The sequence below is a fragment of the Ailuropoda melanoleuca genome, chromosome 2 (assembly GCF_002007445.2).
Source record: "Ailuropoda melanoleuca isolate Jingjing chromosome 2, ASM200744v2, whole genome shotgun sequence".
In the NCBI taxonomy this organism is placed as follows: Eukaryota; Metazoa; Chordata; class Mammalia; order Carnivora; family Ursidae; genus Ailuropoda; species Ailuropoda melanoleuca.
The window spans coordinates 144,131,989-144,148,369 of record NC_048219.1 but is presented as its reverse complement, the minus strand read 5'-3'; the positions used below and the strand labels follow the sequence as shown (position 1 = coordinate 144,148,369).

Genomic DNA, 16,381 nt, shown 5'->3' with positions numbered 1-16,381 from the left:
TGAAAAACCCAGGCACTTAAAGTAAGTACAGTACCCCCTTAGGTACTTGACTATTTGGGAGAGTAGCTTTTCTCCCTTAAACTGCTCAGATAATTGTCCGTCACCTGTTGCTTGTGTATAAGACCTGTAAAACGTGTTCTTTTTTAAAGTTATCAATCTAAGCAAATTCCCAGAGCAGAATCAAGAAATTGCAAATAGAAGAAACCAAATTAGCTTTTAAGAAAGAGAATGAAAATGAAAGGAGTATAAGGAAAAACAGAGAGTAGCAGATTCTGTAATTTTTATTACAAAAAAAAAAAGTTCCAACCCCTTACATGCTATGACATTAAATGTCATATAGAAGTTCATCGCAAGGAAACCTTTTTAAAAATATACGTACTGTATATATTTACAGTCCAGTCTGAGTAACTGGTATCAAGGTGTAGTTCAGGTTCTAGTGTTCACCCACCCTGTGGATTTGTTCAGCTACTAACTAGACAGCGATTGTATCTTCACTCAGGCACATGAAGAGGTAGAAACTGCTTTTAAAAGAAAAAAACAAGTGGAGTGCAAATATGAAGATCATCATGGAAGCAGCTCAGCTACATCAAGAAGGCCCTAACTAGCTTTGGTCATCTCAAGCTGAATATATGTAGCCTGTCCTTTAAATTAAAATCAGAAAAACTTTGGGTCGATGTTCTTCTGAGCCCATGGGGGGGCGGGGGGTGGTAGAGATCAGCATATAACGCTTTGCCACTCTGCACCAAAGAATTGCATATGACTAAGTTAGACAACATAGCAGCAGGGCTGGGCTGGCAGTTGGGCACATCTTCCCTGATAAGACACAAATAACACACAAACGAGTGGCTTAAGCGACCTGAAACCGATATCTGTACACCTACAGCCTGGAACTCAGAAGCCACTAAGATACTTCCTTTCCCTAGTGAAACCTCTGTTAATGTCTGCCCATGCTCACCTCCATCCCAAACTGAGCTTAGTAAGCAAGCCTAGATAGGGGTGAGGCGGCCTCTGACTTGCGCAGGCCAAGGTTTCTCAGCCTCAAGACTAAACCTCAGGAGGGCTCTTGGGCCTGAGAAGGGCTCCCTGGCTTCTTGCCAGCCTTGGTAGTGCTAGTTCCTGAGAGGGGGAGTTGGAGGGAAGCCACAGGGGTGGCCGAGGGCAGAAGCCCTTCTCGTTCTCTTTTCTTCTGTTTCATCCTGCGGTTCTGGAACCAGATTTTGACTTGGGTGTCATTCAGCTGCAAGGAGTTGGCTATCTCGATGCGTCGGGCTCGAGTTAAGTACTTATTGAAATGAAACTCCTTCTCCAGTTCTGTCAGTTGCTTGGTGCTGAAATTCGTGCGGATCGCGCTGGGGGGGCTAGCGGCTCCATACTCGGCGGGTTTGCCTGCAGTGTAAACACAACGCATCAGTGGGGTGAGAGGACGCGGACACAGAACGCGGGCGACCAGTGGAGCTAGTCAGAATCAAAGTTACAGTACACTTCTCCTGGGTCTCTGTAAACCCAGGAGAAACGCTCCACGGAGAGCTCCTTCCTGAAATTTCCTCAATGCCTGGCACATTTTCTAAGCGTCTACTTGAGGGCACGCTCAATGGAATGCGCCTACTTTAATAATGCTTCGGAACGCCTTTCCTCCATTAAGCCCTAAATCGCCGTCAAGAGGGCCACTGCCACGCGCGCCCAGCGTCATCCTGCGGAGGGGGGCTCGGATCCCAACCCGGGTAGCGTCGGTCCGAGGCCCAAGTACTTACTTTTCCTAGGGGCGTTCCTCTTCACTTTCATCCACTCGAAGGTGCTGAAGGCGGCGGGGAGGCCGGAGGCTGGCGAGGCCGACTTGGGGTAGGCACCGGGGGCCGGGGACGCAGTCTGGAAGGTCCCAGGGCGGCCGTCGGCTGGCTCTTTCAGACACGCCGGCAAGGGGCCGGGCTCGCCAAAGGCCGCGTAATCCACCTGGCCGCTGAGGAGAAAGGAGCCGCCGCCCGAGAAGACTGCTGAGGTCGCGTAGTGGACGTGCGCCCCGCCGTCGTCGGCCGGCCGCCCGAGCGCGCAAGGGAAGTCGTAGGCCGACCCCGGCCCCAGGAAGCCGTAGTCCGCCCCCCCTGCCGCGGCAGGTGCGGCGCCCGGCTCGTAGGCGCCCTCCAGGGTGCACGGCGCGAAGGAGGGCGCGGCCGCGGGGGGCGCGGGAGGCTGCGCGGGCGCGGCTGGGGGCAGAGGCGCAGATCGGGCTGAGGCCAGGGGCAGGCAGCTGACGAAGGCGCCGTCTCCGCTGCCCAAGGGGAAGGCGGGCTGCAGGGCCACCGGCCGGGCGTCGGCGCGACAGAACTTGGGCGCGAAGCTGAGCACGTCGCCGCCGCCCCCGCCGCTGCCGCACGACACGTACTCCAGGTAGGAGCTCATGGTTCCGGACCTCCAGCCGGACCGCGCAGGCCGGGCCGGAGTGCGGGGCCGGCCAGGACCGCCGCGGGCTGCGCCGCTCCACCTTTCCTCTCTACCCGAGCTGCCTTCGCCGAGCCATGACCAGCGAGCTGGAGGTAAATAGTGGCCTAATATAGCGGCGGGGGTGGCCACGTGGCGCTGGCCGGCCAATGGGCGCCTGCCCCGCACGGCCGGGGGCCCGCCTGGCGCGCGGCTCCACGCGCCTGCCCCGCAGCCAACTTTGCCAAACCTGCGGGTGGCAGCCGTCCAGCAGCCCCAGGCCCGGGAAAGAGCCGGCGCGGCCCAGGGGCGGCCTGGGGAAGGACCGGGCGAGAGCCCAGGGCGCCTGCTGCCCGGACAGGTACTGGACGAAGCGGGAGGAGAAAGGCAAGACTGGCCGCTCGGGTGAGGATAGAGGGGGAGAAGCTTGTTCTTCTGGATCGGTGGGTGGCTGAACCCTCGGTTGCGGATTGTGGGCACTAAGGTGGGGAAGGGGTTAAAAAGGAGCGTAGACTTCAGCCCGCGGGGATTGCTCAAAGCCTTCTTCCCCCCGGGAAGGTAAAGTATTCCTCTCCCCCTCTACTCTTGAGTCCTCCGCGCTTTCTGTTTTCCTGGTACGGGTGTGATCTCTCTCCTAAACCTAGAATGCAGATTTAATTTTCCCTCGTTTTCTCCCTCCCTCCGATTCATGGGACTAAATTGTATGCCCTGGGTGTTGTGTACCCGGGGCGGCACAAAACCTTAACGTTTAGACTAGATTTTCACGTTACTTCGCAGCATCCCTTCAGTTCGCGTTCCTTCCATTTGTGGCGGCTTGATAAGGACGCGTGTTGGAGCGCCAGGTTTTGATTTGGACAAAAGATGAGGTTTCTGCCTTGTGGGGAAGTTTACCAGATTCCCCCCTCTAAGTAGGTTGTCCAAATAAAGATTCTGCCCTTGTGGTGGAACGCTAGGGCTCCTCTCTGGGAGCCTGGCACCCGCACCGGGGCTGCGCTCCTCCTCTCTGAGGCGCTTGGCTCCAGGGCGCAAAGGCTTCCCAGGGACCGGGCAGATCTCAGAGGTTTGGACGGGCTCGTACCTCGAAGCAATTAAAGCTTCTGTTCCATCAGTTAAGTGCTGCGTCGTCTCTTGCGAGTGAAATCTGAGGGCTCACAATGTTAATGGGCTCACGTCTTTCCCTTGATAATATGGTTTTGTTTACTGAGCGTAGAGAGACGGGAAATAAAAGTGCAACTGGCACAGGAAATGAAGAGTAGAAGGGTTACAAAGACAAGTTTTACATTGACAAACTTTCCAACTTCCTTGAACATTTCTTGTAATGTTTTCCTCTTTGGGGCTGCAGGAAAGTAACAAATTAAATAAATAAATGTTATTTACACACAGCAGTCCTGAAAGAGAGTGGTTTCCTAAAACCGTGTGAATAGGGTCTACTCTTGGCTTATTCAAGTGCCCTTGAGAATTTGATCTATTATAGCCTCTTAGTTATGGTGACAGAGGTTTTATTATTGTTTTACTGATCCACTTGTCATGAAAGAGCGATTGAGTCCTTGCCTAAAATTCCGCTCTGAGGAAGCCTGGAAAGTAGGAGCCATCACAGTCCAGGGAGCCAGTCCCTTACTGGGATGTGAACTTGTGAATAAAGAAAGCCACGCCAAACGTGTTGCCCTTGAAGATGAAGTTGAGCCAAGGTGGGGAGGGGGTAGGTAGAGAGTACACATCTAGAAATGAGCACAAAGCTAACAGGTCTGGGGTCCCCACCCTGCTGGATATCTTGGATTTTATTGGGAAATAGAATCCTGTGCTGAAAATTGCCCTTCAAACTTGATGTTGCTACTTCAGTTTTCTCCGATAGCCAATCTGATGACAAAGGTCCTAAATAGTCTTTTAAAAGGGAGAAACAGAGGCTCTTTTTTAGCTCCCTGATCAGCAAATGATAGAGCTTTTCAGAGCTAGCTCAGGCTTCATATGTAGAAGTATTTCTTTGCTGTCTGTCACTCTGTGCTCTTAATACAAAAATATCAGCAACTCACATGTGCTGAGGTCACATAACACTTCATTCACCCCTGGCTAGACTCCAATAGCCGATGTCTACCAGCATAATGACCCAGTGTGCACACTCCTATCTCAAAACTGTAAGTCTTTCTCTCAAAAAGTACTCATTTAATCACAGCCCCTAGGCCCAGAGGCCCCAGCAGGTCAAGAAGGAGGATGGCCTTGTAAACCTGTCTGGAGAGGACATCCAGGGGGCTGCAGCTCAGGATGTAGGACAGAAAATCTGGCCTGATTGTCCGGGAAATCTGACCAAAACCTATCAAATTAAGCGCCCTTGCTCTAAGGTTTCAGGAAAAACAGGCAGCCTAGGAGCCTTGGCAGACTTCATTGCAACAGGAAAAGGTTTCTGCTACTAAGCATTTGGCGCAAAGGTTGGGTCCTTGCTGTCACAATTAGGCATTGACTCTGATGCACCCACAAGCTGTCCACACTATTTCCCTGAAGCAAAATTTCAGAGATTGAACTTTTGCTGATGGAAGAAAATGTCCTAGAAGAGAATGAGATTTTTTTCTTAATTGTGTTGTTTTGTTTTCAAAACTGTGGGTGAGAGTTGTGAGAGTGGGTGGGTGGGGTATTCAATATTTGTTCAGACCCAATTGCAGTTCTCTGATAATTGCATACAGAGAGCTGCATTCTGTTCATCCTCTCTACTCCCTTTAACCTCTCAGGCCTTGGCATATCCTACACCTTGGGACCCAGAGTTGCTGTCTCCACTCCTGGACTGGTTCTTGACTTGCTCGGTTTGGTTATGTCCGACTCAGATTCCACATTTGTCAGGGACCTACTATGTAAGAATGTTTTGTTAGGGGAGGTCTAAGCTGCAAAAAAAAAGATACTCTCAAGCCAGAGGAACAAGGGATTCATTACTGGCACAAGTCTCAGCTGTACTATAAATCTACTCCAGAAGAATCTGAATCGATAATTTTCTAAGGAGAGATTGGAAGATATTAGTGGAGGAAATGTATGTAGAAAGATGTGAACATAGGATACTTTGAGACTTTGAGTACCTTTAAAGTTTGCCTCCTAGATGTTCACAGGGTATGAGAGAAATGTCTTACTAATTTTATTGCTTGTTCAAGTCATGAATTCCCAAGGGTCACTTGCCCTGCTAGGTCCTGGTGCTGAGTTCTCAGCAGGAGGTGACAGCAGAGGAGCCTGATTGCCAGGTTGTGTTTGATGTAGGAATGCTTTGAAATCTCTCCCATACTGCTAACCAAGGCAGACACCCCCCCACCCCCACCCCCATGACAACCTTTGTCTCCCATTTGAACAACAAGCTTTTTTTCCTGCAGACAGAAGACAGAAGTGGTGGAGGGTGGCACTCTGGTCTTCTGTGTGTTTACAGTTTGTTCCTAAGAAATCTCCTGCAAGCCCTCTCCACAAGCCTCATCAAGTTACCCCTTGGAGATATTTTGAGCACATGCAAACTCTTGGCTTCTTTAAAAGTGCAGGTTCCTGAGCCCACCCAAGAGATTTTAATCCAATCTATCTGACTCCAGTAGGAGTTTTAATAAGGCTCTTGGGTGATTCTAAAGCAAGGTTCTTTGGAACCATATTTTGAGAATTTCTGCTTCAGGGTCTGGGTTGGGGTGGGCAGTGAGGGGAGAGAGGGGTGATTCTGTGGGAGGGGTCCTTGACCAGCACCATGAGAGCTCATGGCTAGCTGGAACATGAGTATATCTGAACAGTGTTCAGAAGCCTGTTGGGTGGTAGTGGCAGAGAATGTTAAGACCCAACCTGTGTCTAGTTGGGGTGAAGTTTCCCAAAATATCCTTAAGTAGTAAGTAGGAGTTTCCCAAGTTTTGCTGACAAAATAGTGCTTTGCAGAGACCTGGTTTCTGCTCCTTGGCACTTTCCTAACTCAGCTTTGGGGATGCTAGTAAGGTACGGAGTGAAAGGGTTTTGTCTATCCCAGTCTCCTCAGAGAAACTTTAGAGTGGTTTCGAGGTAATAGAAAAAAGGAGTAGGAATGGGGGGTCTCAAGAGGGAGGAGCCAATTCTTCTTTCTTTCCACCTCTCCGAAATTGTCTGGAATGAGCGTTCAAGTCCCCAGGATCCAGAGGGGAAAGCTGTAACTCTTCCCTTGGTTAAAGATGGTCCTTTCATATCATAAAATGTCAGTGCAAGAGGGCTCCTTAGAGATAAGTGACATTGAACCCCTCATTTTAGAAAGGAAGTCACTTTTTTCAGAGGTGAAAAGACAAAACTGTCCTGCAAAAAATGAGGGAACTAACTTGGATCTCCTGACTGTCCACCGTCTGCTGCCTGTCCACAGTCTACAAAGAGGGAAGAGAAAAGCAGCCCCTCCTCCACACTGTGGCAGCCTCAGAACAGAGCAGTGTTCAAGGAGAAAAACACCCTTGTTTCTGGGAGACCTTACAGCCAGTGTGGCTGACTGGGAGGCTTGTTGCCCACCCCCCTTTGCAGTTTGTTTGCTAAACTTGTGCTCCAGACTTCTGAGGCCCATCTTGAGCTATTCCTGCAAGAGAAGGCAGAGATGGATCTGGGTCCCCACCCCCTCCACCAAGCAAGGGTCAAGGATCCCCTCATCTCCTGCTGAGCTTGATCCCTGGGGGATCAAAACGAGAAATGTCCTCAGATAATGTAAGTGGATAGTACAAATTTAGGACCTGTGCGAGCACACACAGGTACGCCAAGGTCAGTTACATTTGTACTAACTTTTTTTTTTTTTGGCTCCTGTATTTTTTAGATAGGTAATAAATTTAAATTTACGTGGTTCAAGATTCAAAGGGTACACAGTGGTACGCAGTGAAAATCTTTCTCCCACCCCTGTCCTCAGCCACCTAGTTCCCCTTCCCATAAACACCAGTTATTAGTTTCTTGTATCTTTCCAGAGATACTTTATACATCTCCATCTATTTATAAATTCCCCCACTTTTTTGCATAAGTGATAGCATATTAGATATACTCTTTTGCCCCATGCTTCCCCCCATTGTATCTTTTTTCAAAGATTTTTTTTTATTTGTCAGCAAGCACAAGCAGGTGGGAGCAGCAGACAGAGGGAGAAGCAGGGTCCCCGCTGAGCAAGGGGCCTGATGTGGGACTTGATCCCAGGACCCTGAGATCATGACCTGAGCAGAAGGCAGTCGCTTAACCGACTGAGCCACCCAGGCGCCCTCCCCTATTGTATCTTGAAGATCATTTCATGAAAATGCATACAGAGCTTCCTGGTTTATTTTTACAATTTCATGCTGTTCTGCTGTGCATACCTACCACAATTCATTTAACTAATTCCCTATCAATGGGTATTTAGCTTATTTTCAGTCTTTTGCTATTACAAACACATGTTCAAGTTTTTGACCTATTAGACATGAAATTACTTGGTCAAAAGTATGTGCACTGGCAATTTTGATACAAAATGCCAAATTGCTTAGGAGTCAATCAATTTACCCTTCTACTAGCAACATAAGAGAATTCCTGTTACCCCATAACCTTGCCACCCCAGTGGGATAGCAAAATTTTTTTATTTTTTCCAATCTCATTAGTAAAAAATAATACCTCTTACTCACCCTTAGAGCATCTCCAAAAATGCCATCCTTCCTTATCTTGTTTGATCCTTTCATAATTCTATTTTACAAATAGTAATACTGACACAGAAAAGAAACTACTTGTTGTCATTACACCCAATGTAAATGGCCAAGGTCAGATGTTCAGCACTCTTTCTTATACTGCACTGTGTCACAGGGAAGCCTAAGGAGGTTCAAAGAGAATGAGTGGCTTCAAGCATTCCCTGAAAGACACATGATATAAAAAAGCTCTCCGACATCTGCTGAGAGGCTTCCTCCTTAGTGGTCTGATAGCAGGACCGCATTTCTGCGTGTGTCCCTGGGGAGTACCCTCGGGACGCAGAGGAGCTCTACTCAGCGATGTGATCTGACTTAGTCCTAAGCATTAGCTTGGACTCAATATCTGGGAAGCAGGAGCGTGTTGTTTTTAATTTTCCTGAGACTTATTTCTCACTGGCCATCCAGGATCTAAGTATTGATCAGCATGGTACGGGTAAGAGGATGTTTTCCCTAGTTTTAGCTTTGGATGGGACACTCACTCGGACTTGGTGAAGATAATACCTAATGTGGGCATGTGCATGTGCGCGCGCACACACACATGCACACACACACACACACACACACACACACACACGATAAACTTCTGAGGTAGATATCCTTTGACTGTTGTATTGGTGATGAAACGGAAAGCCAGAAAGATAAAGTGAATTGTTTAGGGTCGTACAGTGTATCAGTTAGCAAAACAGAAAACACGATGTAGTCCTAAAACTGAATTCATTAGTTTCCCCTGCAAAGTCTTCTCTTCTCTCTCCTCTATTCATTTTGGTGAATGACCTGAGTACCCACTCAGGCCCTCTAAATAGAAACCTAGGGATTAACATCTGTAACTCCTCTTTCATTCAACCAGTTATCACCAAGTCCTGTGAATTTGTCCTCCTAAATGTCTTTCCTCTTCATTGTCATTACCTTAGTTCCGCTCTGTGCTGGATTATTGCAACAGCCTCCTTTTTTTCCTTCTTGCCTCCTATCTCTGCTTTCTCCAGTCAGTCACAGTATCGCAAAAAGCAAGCTTTCCAAATACATAACCTCACGTCCCAGTGGCTTCCCACTGCCTACAGCTTAGGTCCAGGCTCCTTTCCATGTACCCCATACAACCTCTCTTTCCAGCCAGACGTTCTACTCCAAAGGATTCTTGTTCCAGGTCCAGACCTTGCTCTTTCTTCCCTCCTTGCTTCGCATGTGCTGCCCTTTCTGCCTGGTATGTCCCTCCTTCCTTCCTAAAAAACTCATACTTCAGGAACCCAAATTCACCTCCCCTGAGAAGCCTTGTTTTTGACCCTACAGTAGTGTTAGTGGCTCCTTCTCTTTATTCCAGGAACATTATGGCCACACCTGTGTTCTAGCATCTGTCACACAGTTTTAGGATTCTTTTTCTCCCCCAGCAGATGAAAAGGCACACACTATTAGTGACTCATTTTTATATCTCAGAGCCCAGCACAGTGCCCACAGGAGCTGTTCAGTAGGTATTGCTGAAAGGCAAGGAGAGAGGGACACACTCTGAGCCAAGGACAACAGGACCAGTATTTTAATTGCTTAATGAGTTCAGAACACTGTGCAAGGCTTAATGCTTCAGGTTATAATCTATCTAAAGCAAAATGATAGTAGAACATCTCTTCAAAGCAAGTTAATTTTCACCCAAGAGGATGCTGAAAGAGAAGGGGGAGGGGGCAGCTGGGATTTTCTGTCTTTTAGGGGCTCTTTCCTATAGGCCGAGGCAACACTTAACTAACTCCAGAAACTTCTCAGCTGATGTCACTTGGAAAAAGAGTAAAAGAGGGGTTAGCCTGGAACTTTCTTAGAATTTACTAAGAGGACTACAAGTACCACTCAAGAAGGGTTATAAGAATGCTTCACCACCCACTTACCCAAGCTCTCCTGAGCTAAACAGCTCTAATGCTAATGACCCCCTCACACCGCGCTGCGCGCTTTTCAGTCTGTCCCTTAGTCTATCCCTTTATGGTATTTCTAAAAGGAACCCCAAAAGAGCTGATGTAAAAATATTACAGTCCTTCCCTCACACCAGAGAAGAAAGGAGAGGCATATCATTGTGGTTGGTATTTTAAGTGTATTTTTATTGTTCTTTTTATATGGCATTCAAGTTTAGATTCAAGTTCAACAGGGGTGTTATCCTGCTTCCTCCCACAAAAATTACTCCGGCAGGTAAATAAGAGAACGAAACTAGCTCCGCCTCTTCCCTGAATTCTAGTCCCTTGGGAATCTTTTTTAAATTCTTAAATAGTGTCTGCAAAAACCTTCTGATCCATTGGAATTTTTCTTGTTCCGCCTTGGGAGAGATGGAGTGTCCCTTTCTGGGCGTAGAGTAGCGTTGAGGGTGTGACCGGGGAGGGAGGAAGCAGGAGGTGGGGGGGGGAGCGCGGGGGGACACCGAGTCACTGTGCTTCGGGGACGGGCGCTGGGGCCCGCCTCTTGGGAGGGCCGTGGGCCGTAAGGGGTCGGCAGGCGGCAGTGGGGACCGGGAGAGAGGGGGTGACCGGCGTGGGGCGGCGGATCGCACCCTCCGTGAGCGCTCACCCGCGTGCCTGCGTCTCCTCTGCCTGCGGTTTCTGGTCGGCTCCCAGCTGGCCCAGACTTGCTCTGAAGTAGGAGGAACCGCTGTCGAGCGAAAAGTGCACACCGGGTGATTGATGAATTCTTAATAGGACTAACCTCTCCCCCGCCCCCCGCAACCCTCGACACACACAGAGAAATCCTTCACCCCAGCCCCCTCCCCAGCCTTCCTCGCTGGCGAGAGGGGACGCGGCCGCCTGCCTGTTGGGTGATTAGCTCACCGTTTGTCTCGCCGAAAGTGTGCCAGGTGGATTCGGGCAGCCCCGCCGCAGCCCCGCGGCTCCCGCGCTCCGCGGACTGCGTCCTGCCGCCCGCCCGGGGAGCGCGGGGCGAGCGCGCGCGTCACATGGTGGCGCGGCCCCGAGACGGCCTTTGTGCCGCGCCCCACGCCGGGCCGCCCGGGGGAGGCGGCGGCTATTGTTCCCCGCGGGGGAGGGAGGTGCTCAGACTCGGGGTCCACGCCAGCCTCCTCCCCAGAGTGTCCCCACGTCTGAGGATGGGTGGGGGCTTCCTTTGTGTGTTCGGTGCCTGCGACGGGAATGGCGCGTCGTTGCTGTCCCAAGGGGCAGCAGAGGAGGCTGAGGGAGGTTTGTGCCAGCTCTGCCACTACCTCGAGCTCCTCCGCTCAGCCGACCCAGTTTCCCGCTTTGCCCTTAAGGACGAGGCAGGGAGGCATGTGGCATTTGTAGGGCAGCGCTTGGAACAATAGAGCCATCAAAGGGCCTTCTCCCCTTCTCCTCAGAAGTCAGCGAAGCTCTTCTCCCCTCCTTCAAAAAGGCCCTGGCCCAACAGGTCCTCTTGGCCTGGTTTTAGGCCTGCCTTCCCAATAAAAACATTTCATCTGTACCACCAGGGTTCTCCATGAATCCTGATTTAAATTAAAGGCTCCTTCTTGCGCTCTTACTAATGTTAAAATCCTATTTTCATTATTTTCCAGATAGTATGCTTTCATAAAAATGATCCAGACTAGCTATAGGAACCAACCAAGATATTTTGCCACAAATAGGGACCTTTTGGGGCGCCTGGGTGGCTCAGGAGGTTGGGCGTCTGCATTAGGCTCAGGTCATGATCTCAGGGTCCTGGGATGAGCCCCAGGTCAGGCTCTTTGCTCAGTGGGGAGTCTGTTTCTCTCTCACTGTCCCTCTGTGCTCTCTCTCTCAAATGAGTAAATAAAATCTTAAAAAAAAAAGGGGGGGGGACCTTTCACCTGCTTCTGCTACTGCAAATGATTGGACATCCATTTACATTTCCTCTTCCTTCATGTGGGGAAACCTTCTGTTCACTGTGCTTCAGGCTGGACCTGTCCTGAAAGTGGGTCCTTGAATTACCTTTGTACTATTCCAACTTGCCAAGTGGTTATGAGACCTGAGGGAAGTGTTTAGGCATGGGTTTTAGGCCAGGGATATATAATACATTTGGTACCAACTTTGGGCCCCAAAGATAAGGGCATTTGTAGCTGGACCGAAGACAAGGGAACAATGAAAACTAAGATTTCACCCTCTGCGGTGATCTTCACCACCATCACCACCGATGCAGTAAGTACAGAGGATTCACCTACCCAGCCTTTTTTTTTTCTTTCCATCCAGGCTCCCTGCAAGAGAGATCTAAGTGAGCTAGTCCTCAGAGCTGGTGAGGATATGGCTGGTGACTCAGTCTCAGCTCTCTGTGCCCGAAGTGTCTAGGGATAAGCCTGCTCACCCAGGCGGTAGCTATAGCCTCTCTGGGAGGTCGCAGTGCCCCGAAGTGGTGAGGCTGTAGGCCTAGGGGACTGGGGCCTTCTGCCTCTCTTTGTATTTTTATTTAATACTCACAAATTGCTGTTCATCCTTTTTTTTTTTTTTCTTACAGTTTCTTAAAGAAGGACCAAAGTAATGCCAAGAACTCCCAGATGAAGAGGACCTTCCTGGATCTGAAACTGGGATTAACCAATTCTTTACTTCAAGAGAAAGGTTCAACAAATTCTGAGGATAAAGCCAAACAGGCCCGTGACTGTCCCTTGAGTACTGACAGTGTAAACAAGCTTCTGGCTTCTCCAGGTCAAGCAGAGAAACACTTTTCATTAGAATGTTGGGATTCTTCTTTGTTATTCAAACAGACACCCACACATATCCTCTTCACCCTCCCTAATGAAAAGCCTCAACAGATGGAGAGCCTAGGCTCCCAAGACTTATGGCTGAGAAGATGCACTTCACTCAAGGGTGGGTTGGCTGGTACAGGATGGGGAAGGGAGAAATGAGTAGCTAGCGTAGGTAATTACTATCTTTTAATACTCCTTACAGATAGAAATTCGAAAAATCCTGTTCAGCAAGGTTAGCAGCCTCTGGGGCCTAGGAAACCAATTTGGCTGATATGTCTCTGATAGGGACTAGGCTTGGGGCTGCACCAGGGGGGAAGTACTCTATATTCTCTCTCTCTCTCTCTCTCTCTCTCTCTCTCTCTCTCTCTCTCTCTCCCATTTGAAAGCCTGTACAAAGAAATGGTACAAATGGATGGTTAACTTAATGATTCATCAGAGGCGGACTTTTTTCTGTCAGGTCCCTAGATGAGGCTGAGGTCTGAAAGCCGGGAGGCAGAACATTTACTTAATCGCCCTTTCTTACCACCTTTCCAGAGGCCAGGACATCTCTTCAGACCTTTCCTCTGCAACTTCCCCACACCCCGGCTAGCTCAGTTGGGTGTCTTCACTCCACTCCAGGCTGGATCCTGAGTTTCTCCTGGTAGCCAGGGCAAGCTCTCCCTCGGCCTAATCTCTTTCCCCACCCCCACCCCCCATTCTGCAGTGGGCCATTCTCGCAGCTTCCTCTCTACCCTGGTTTAATTCACTTCTGATTGCCTGGTCAGAACAACCAGGGGCTCCCAAACGGCTGCCACCCCCATCCATGGGCCTGGGTTTTAGACTCTGAGCCCTTTCTTCAAGCCTCAGGAGGACCCCCGACAACCTCTCTGACCCCTACCCTCCCCCCACTCCACCCTTCACTGGTCTCTGTAGGGAAAAAAATAAAATAAAAAAATGCTGATCAAGGCCTGGGCCAAAAAGCCACTTCCTCTCCTGGAGCAGCGAACGAGGTAAACCTCCCAGAACCCAAGGCCCAAAGCGAAGCCCAGCCCTTCCTCACCTCCAGGCGTAGGCCCCACGGTGCTATTGTGAGGCCTCGCCAGCCGCCGAGCCCATGGGTAAGCTGCGCACACAAAGGCGCAGGGCCCCTGGAAGCCCGGCTGCTCCGAGCGCCCTCAGCCCAGCGCCCGACGGTGAGGGGCCAGCAGCCTCGAGGCCTTGGTGCGCTCCCCATTGCCCCCGGTGGGCCTGTCTCGGGCAGAAGTCACGGGCTAGGGTGGAGGTTTCCTTCTGCCAGCTGGCCCCTTCCGGCTGCCAGGCACACACTCCCCCAGTTCCCGGGGGATGGAGAGGCCTGGGCCTAGGGCGCCATTGCCCAGCCCGTGCTCCCCTCCCCCACTCTCTTCTTTCTCTGCCTTTCCGAGCCCGGGGAGGGAGGAGGCGGGCGCCTCCGCCGATAGAGCTGCTATTGTGACCTTCCCTCGCTGAGCGGGAACCCAACCGAGAGTGCACCGCCGGCGGGGGAGGAGGCGGCTGTGTGTGCAGACCTCGGGGTGCGGAGGGGGTGGTACTGGGAAATAAAGGTTTGCAACCTTGGGCAGTTGGGCCCTTCAGAGGGCGTTTGGTTGTGTTTAGACTCCAGTGCTTCCTAACACTAATTGCAGGCTCAAAAGGGACAGAATTTATGGCGAAGGCCAAGGCGGCTTGTTTATAATTTATGAAGTTTTAAATGGCTGTGCCGCGGACCCCCCTCTAGCCCTGGCCGACGGCCGCGCGGGAAGCGCCGACCCAGACTCGCCACCGCACCCCCCCCCTCCGCGGGCCAGGAGCGACCGAGTGTGCCTATCACATGACACACACGCCGAGGGCCGGAAAGAATCCGAGCTATTCTCAGAAGCCTCGGGGAACCTCTCTCCAAAGGTGAGAGAAAGCCGATTTGTCCCAAGTGAACTCCTCCACCCCATTAGAGAGGGGAGCCTCTGGGCAACCGCCCCGAGATGGAGCCCCCAACCCCGCACTTCTTTGGAGCCTCCGTGTGGGAGGCGGCTGTGGTCAGCCCGCCTAGACACCGTTTAAAGTCTAATCCATGAAATCCTAAGCCGCAGATGACACTTGGGGCCTTTGCAGACACCCGCAGACTCAGCAGATACTCCTGCGGTAACACACCGCGCTGGAAAACGCCTGGAGCCATGATGCATTATGTATTTTTATTATTATTTATGGTAGGAAGAGGAGATGAGGGAAAACCGGGCTGAATCTAAACAGCCTGATAATTCATCTATTTAATATTTAGCCAGTTAAGAAAGGTTGTTGTAATCCCTGTAAGGCAGCAAGCTCTTCTTTGACTTCCCTAATAGCTTAAAAAATAATTTCTTACAAGACAATTAGAAATTCTGCCTATGGATGCAAATTTCATAGAAAACAATTTTAAGCCTTGAACGTGGGTAAAATATCCCTTCAGTTGAAGTCATTTATTCTGTTGATACACTTCTACAACACGTATACTCTAAACCTGCTCAGATAAAGTGAAATTTAGCAAAAGGATAGTCCCCTCCCACCCCCAGTCTAACATGCCATTTTAAAAACAGCACAAAGGAACAAGAAAACTAAATATTATTTGAGCCATCGTTGTTTAGCGAAACACAAACATCCAGATAGAAACGACTGTTGTTCCACCAGAAGATTAGAAGTTAAATTATTTCCGCACAATGGGAATTTCACCTCGTGTCACCGGGGATGTAGTGGGAGTTGCATTATTTGTCAGACCAAATAGAGATGCGTGGGCCGACTTCGCTGAAATACAAAAGAATTGAACCTTATCTGAAGGCGCTTTCCAAGCGTCTCCTTATAGAGAAGCGGGTGGACATTGTCCGCCCCTCGCTAAAGCCACGCTAATATTTACAAAGTGGATATAAATCCTTGAAGACATTTTTGCCCGTTTTGCACAAAGAAACAGGAATAAACAAGGTGTTTATACTTGTTATGTTCCATTAATGAAACTTTTATTACTTTACATCGTGGGGAACGTTTGTTTGCTTTAGAAATGAACCACCAACCATTATAAAGGAAAAAGTCCTGACAGCATTTCCTAGAGAAAAAGCTTAGGTGTGTGTCTCCAAATGATCGTTTCTTTTTGTGCACCTTAGCTTTTTCATAGCTCAGTTCTCACAACTTCACTTGTGTCTTTTCTTTGATTGTCAGTTTTCTTTTAAAGTTTATTTTTTATGAGTGCAGAGAAGTGAGCGCTGGCCTCCCCAATGTACATGCAATCTAAAAAAGTCTATTTGTGTCTAAAAAGAGGGTGGTGGAAACAGCATAGCAGGCACAGCACAAAGCCCTACCCAAATTACCCCGCCCAGGACATTTCTAGGCTTGCATCCTCAGATTTTCCCCCCTAAGGTCAATGCTGCAATGTAATCAAGTATCCCCAGAACCAATTCATGTACCAGATTCCAAAGAAATGAAAAAAAAAAAAAAAAAATCTATCAAAGAGTCAGCCTATTTGGGGGCCTTTACTGGGATTGTGCGAAAGATAAAAGGCAGAGTGATCTACTTCCAAGTGTGTGTGATTAACACAGATACACTTCGGACTGAGAAATTTTTTTATTCTAAATATTTGTTCAAATAGTACCAGACAATTTGAAATCAATAAACTGTGTCGACTGCTGAGGGCTGCGGCTGTTGAGAAATGAGTAACGGGTGT

The 16,381-nt window shown here is 49.6% G+C and overlaps 2 protein-coding genes across 3 annotated transcripts in view; both read right to left on the bottom strand.

The window, feature by feature from the left end:
* Positions 1–647: 647 nt before the first annotated feature.
* Positions 648–2,502, bottom strand: HOXD1 (homeobox D1). The gene is made up of 2 exons (XM_011236973.3): positions 1,752–2,502; positions 648–1,386 (listed from the first exon to the last, which is right to left on the bottom strand). Exons 1-2 carry the CDS (start codon positions 2,395–2,397, stop codon positions 1,052–1,054), a joined length of 981 nt encoding a protein of 326 aa, XP_011235275.2. The 5' UTR covers positions 2,398–2,502; the 3' UTR covers positions 648–1,051.
* A 7,603-nt stretch (positions 2,503–10,105) lies between these two features.
* The window catches only part of HOXD3 (homeobox D3), a 42,140-nt gene continuing 35,864 nt past the window's right edge, over positions 10,106–16,381 (bottom strand). The window contains exons 1-2 of one of the 2 annotated variants that reach the window (XR_004623503.1): positions 10,844–11,129; positions 10,106–10,667 (exon numbers count right to left, since the gene is read on the bottom strand). The gene's annotated coding sequence lies outside the window, so the exon portion shown is untranslated. Of the gene's footprint in view, positions 10,668–10,843; positions 11,130–16,381 lie in introns of those variants that run through there. The other variant, XM_034654777.1, reaches the window with a different exon arrangement.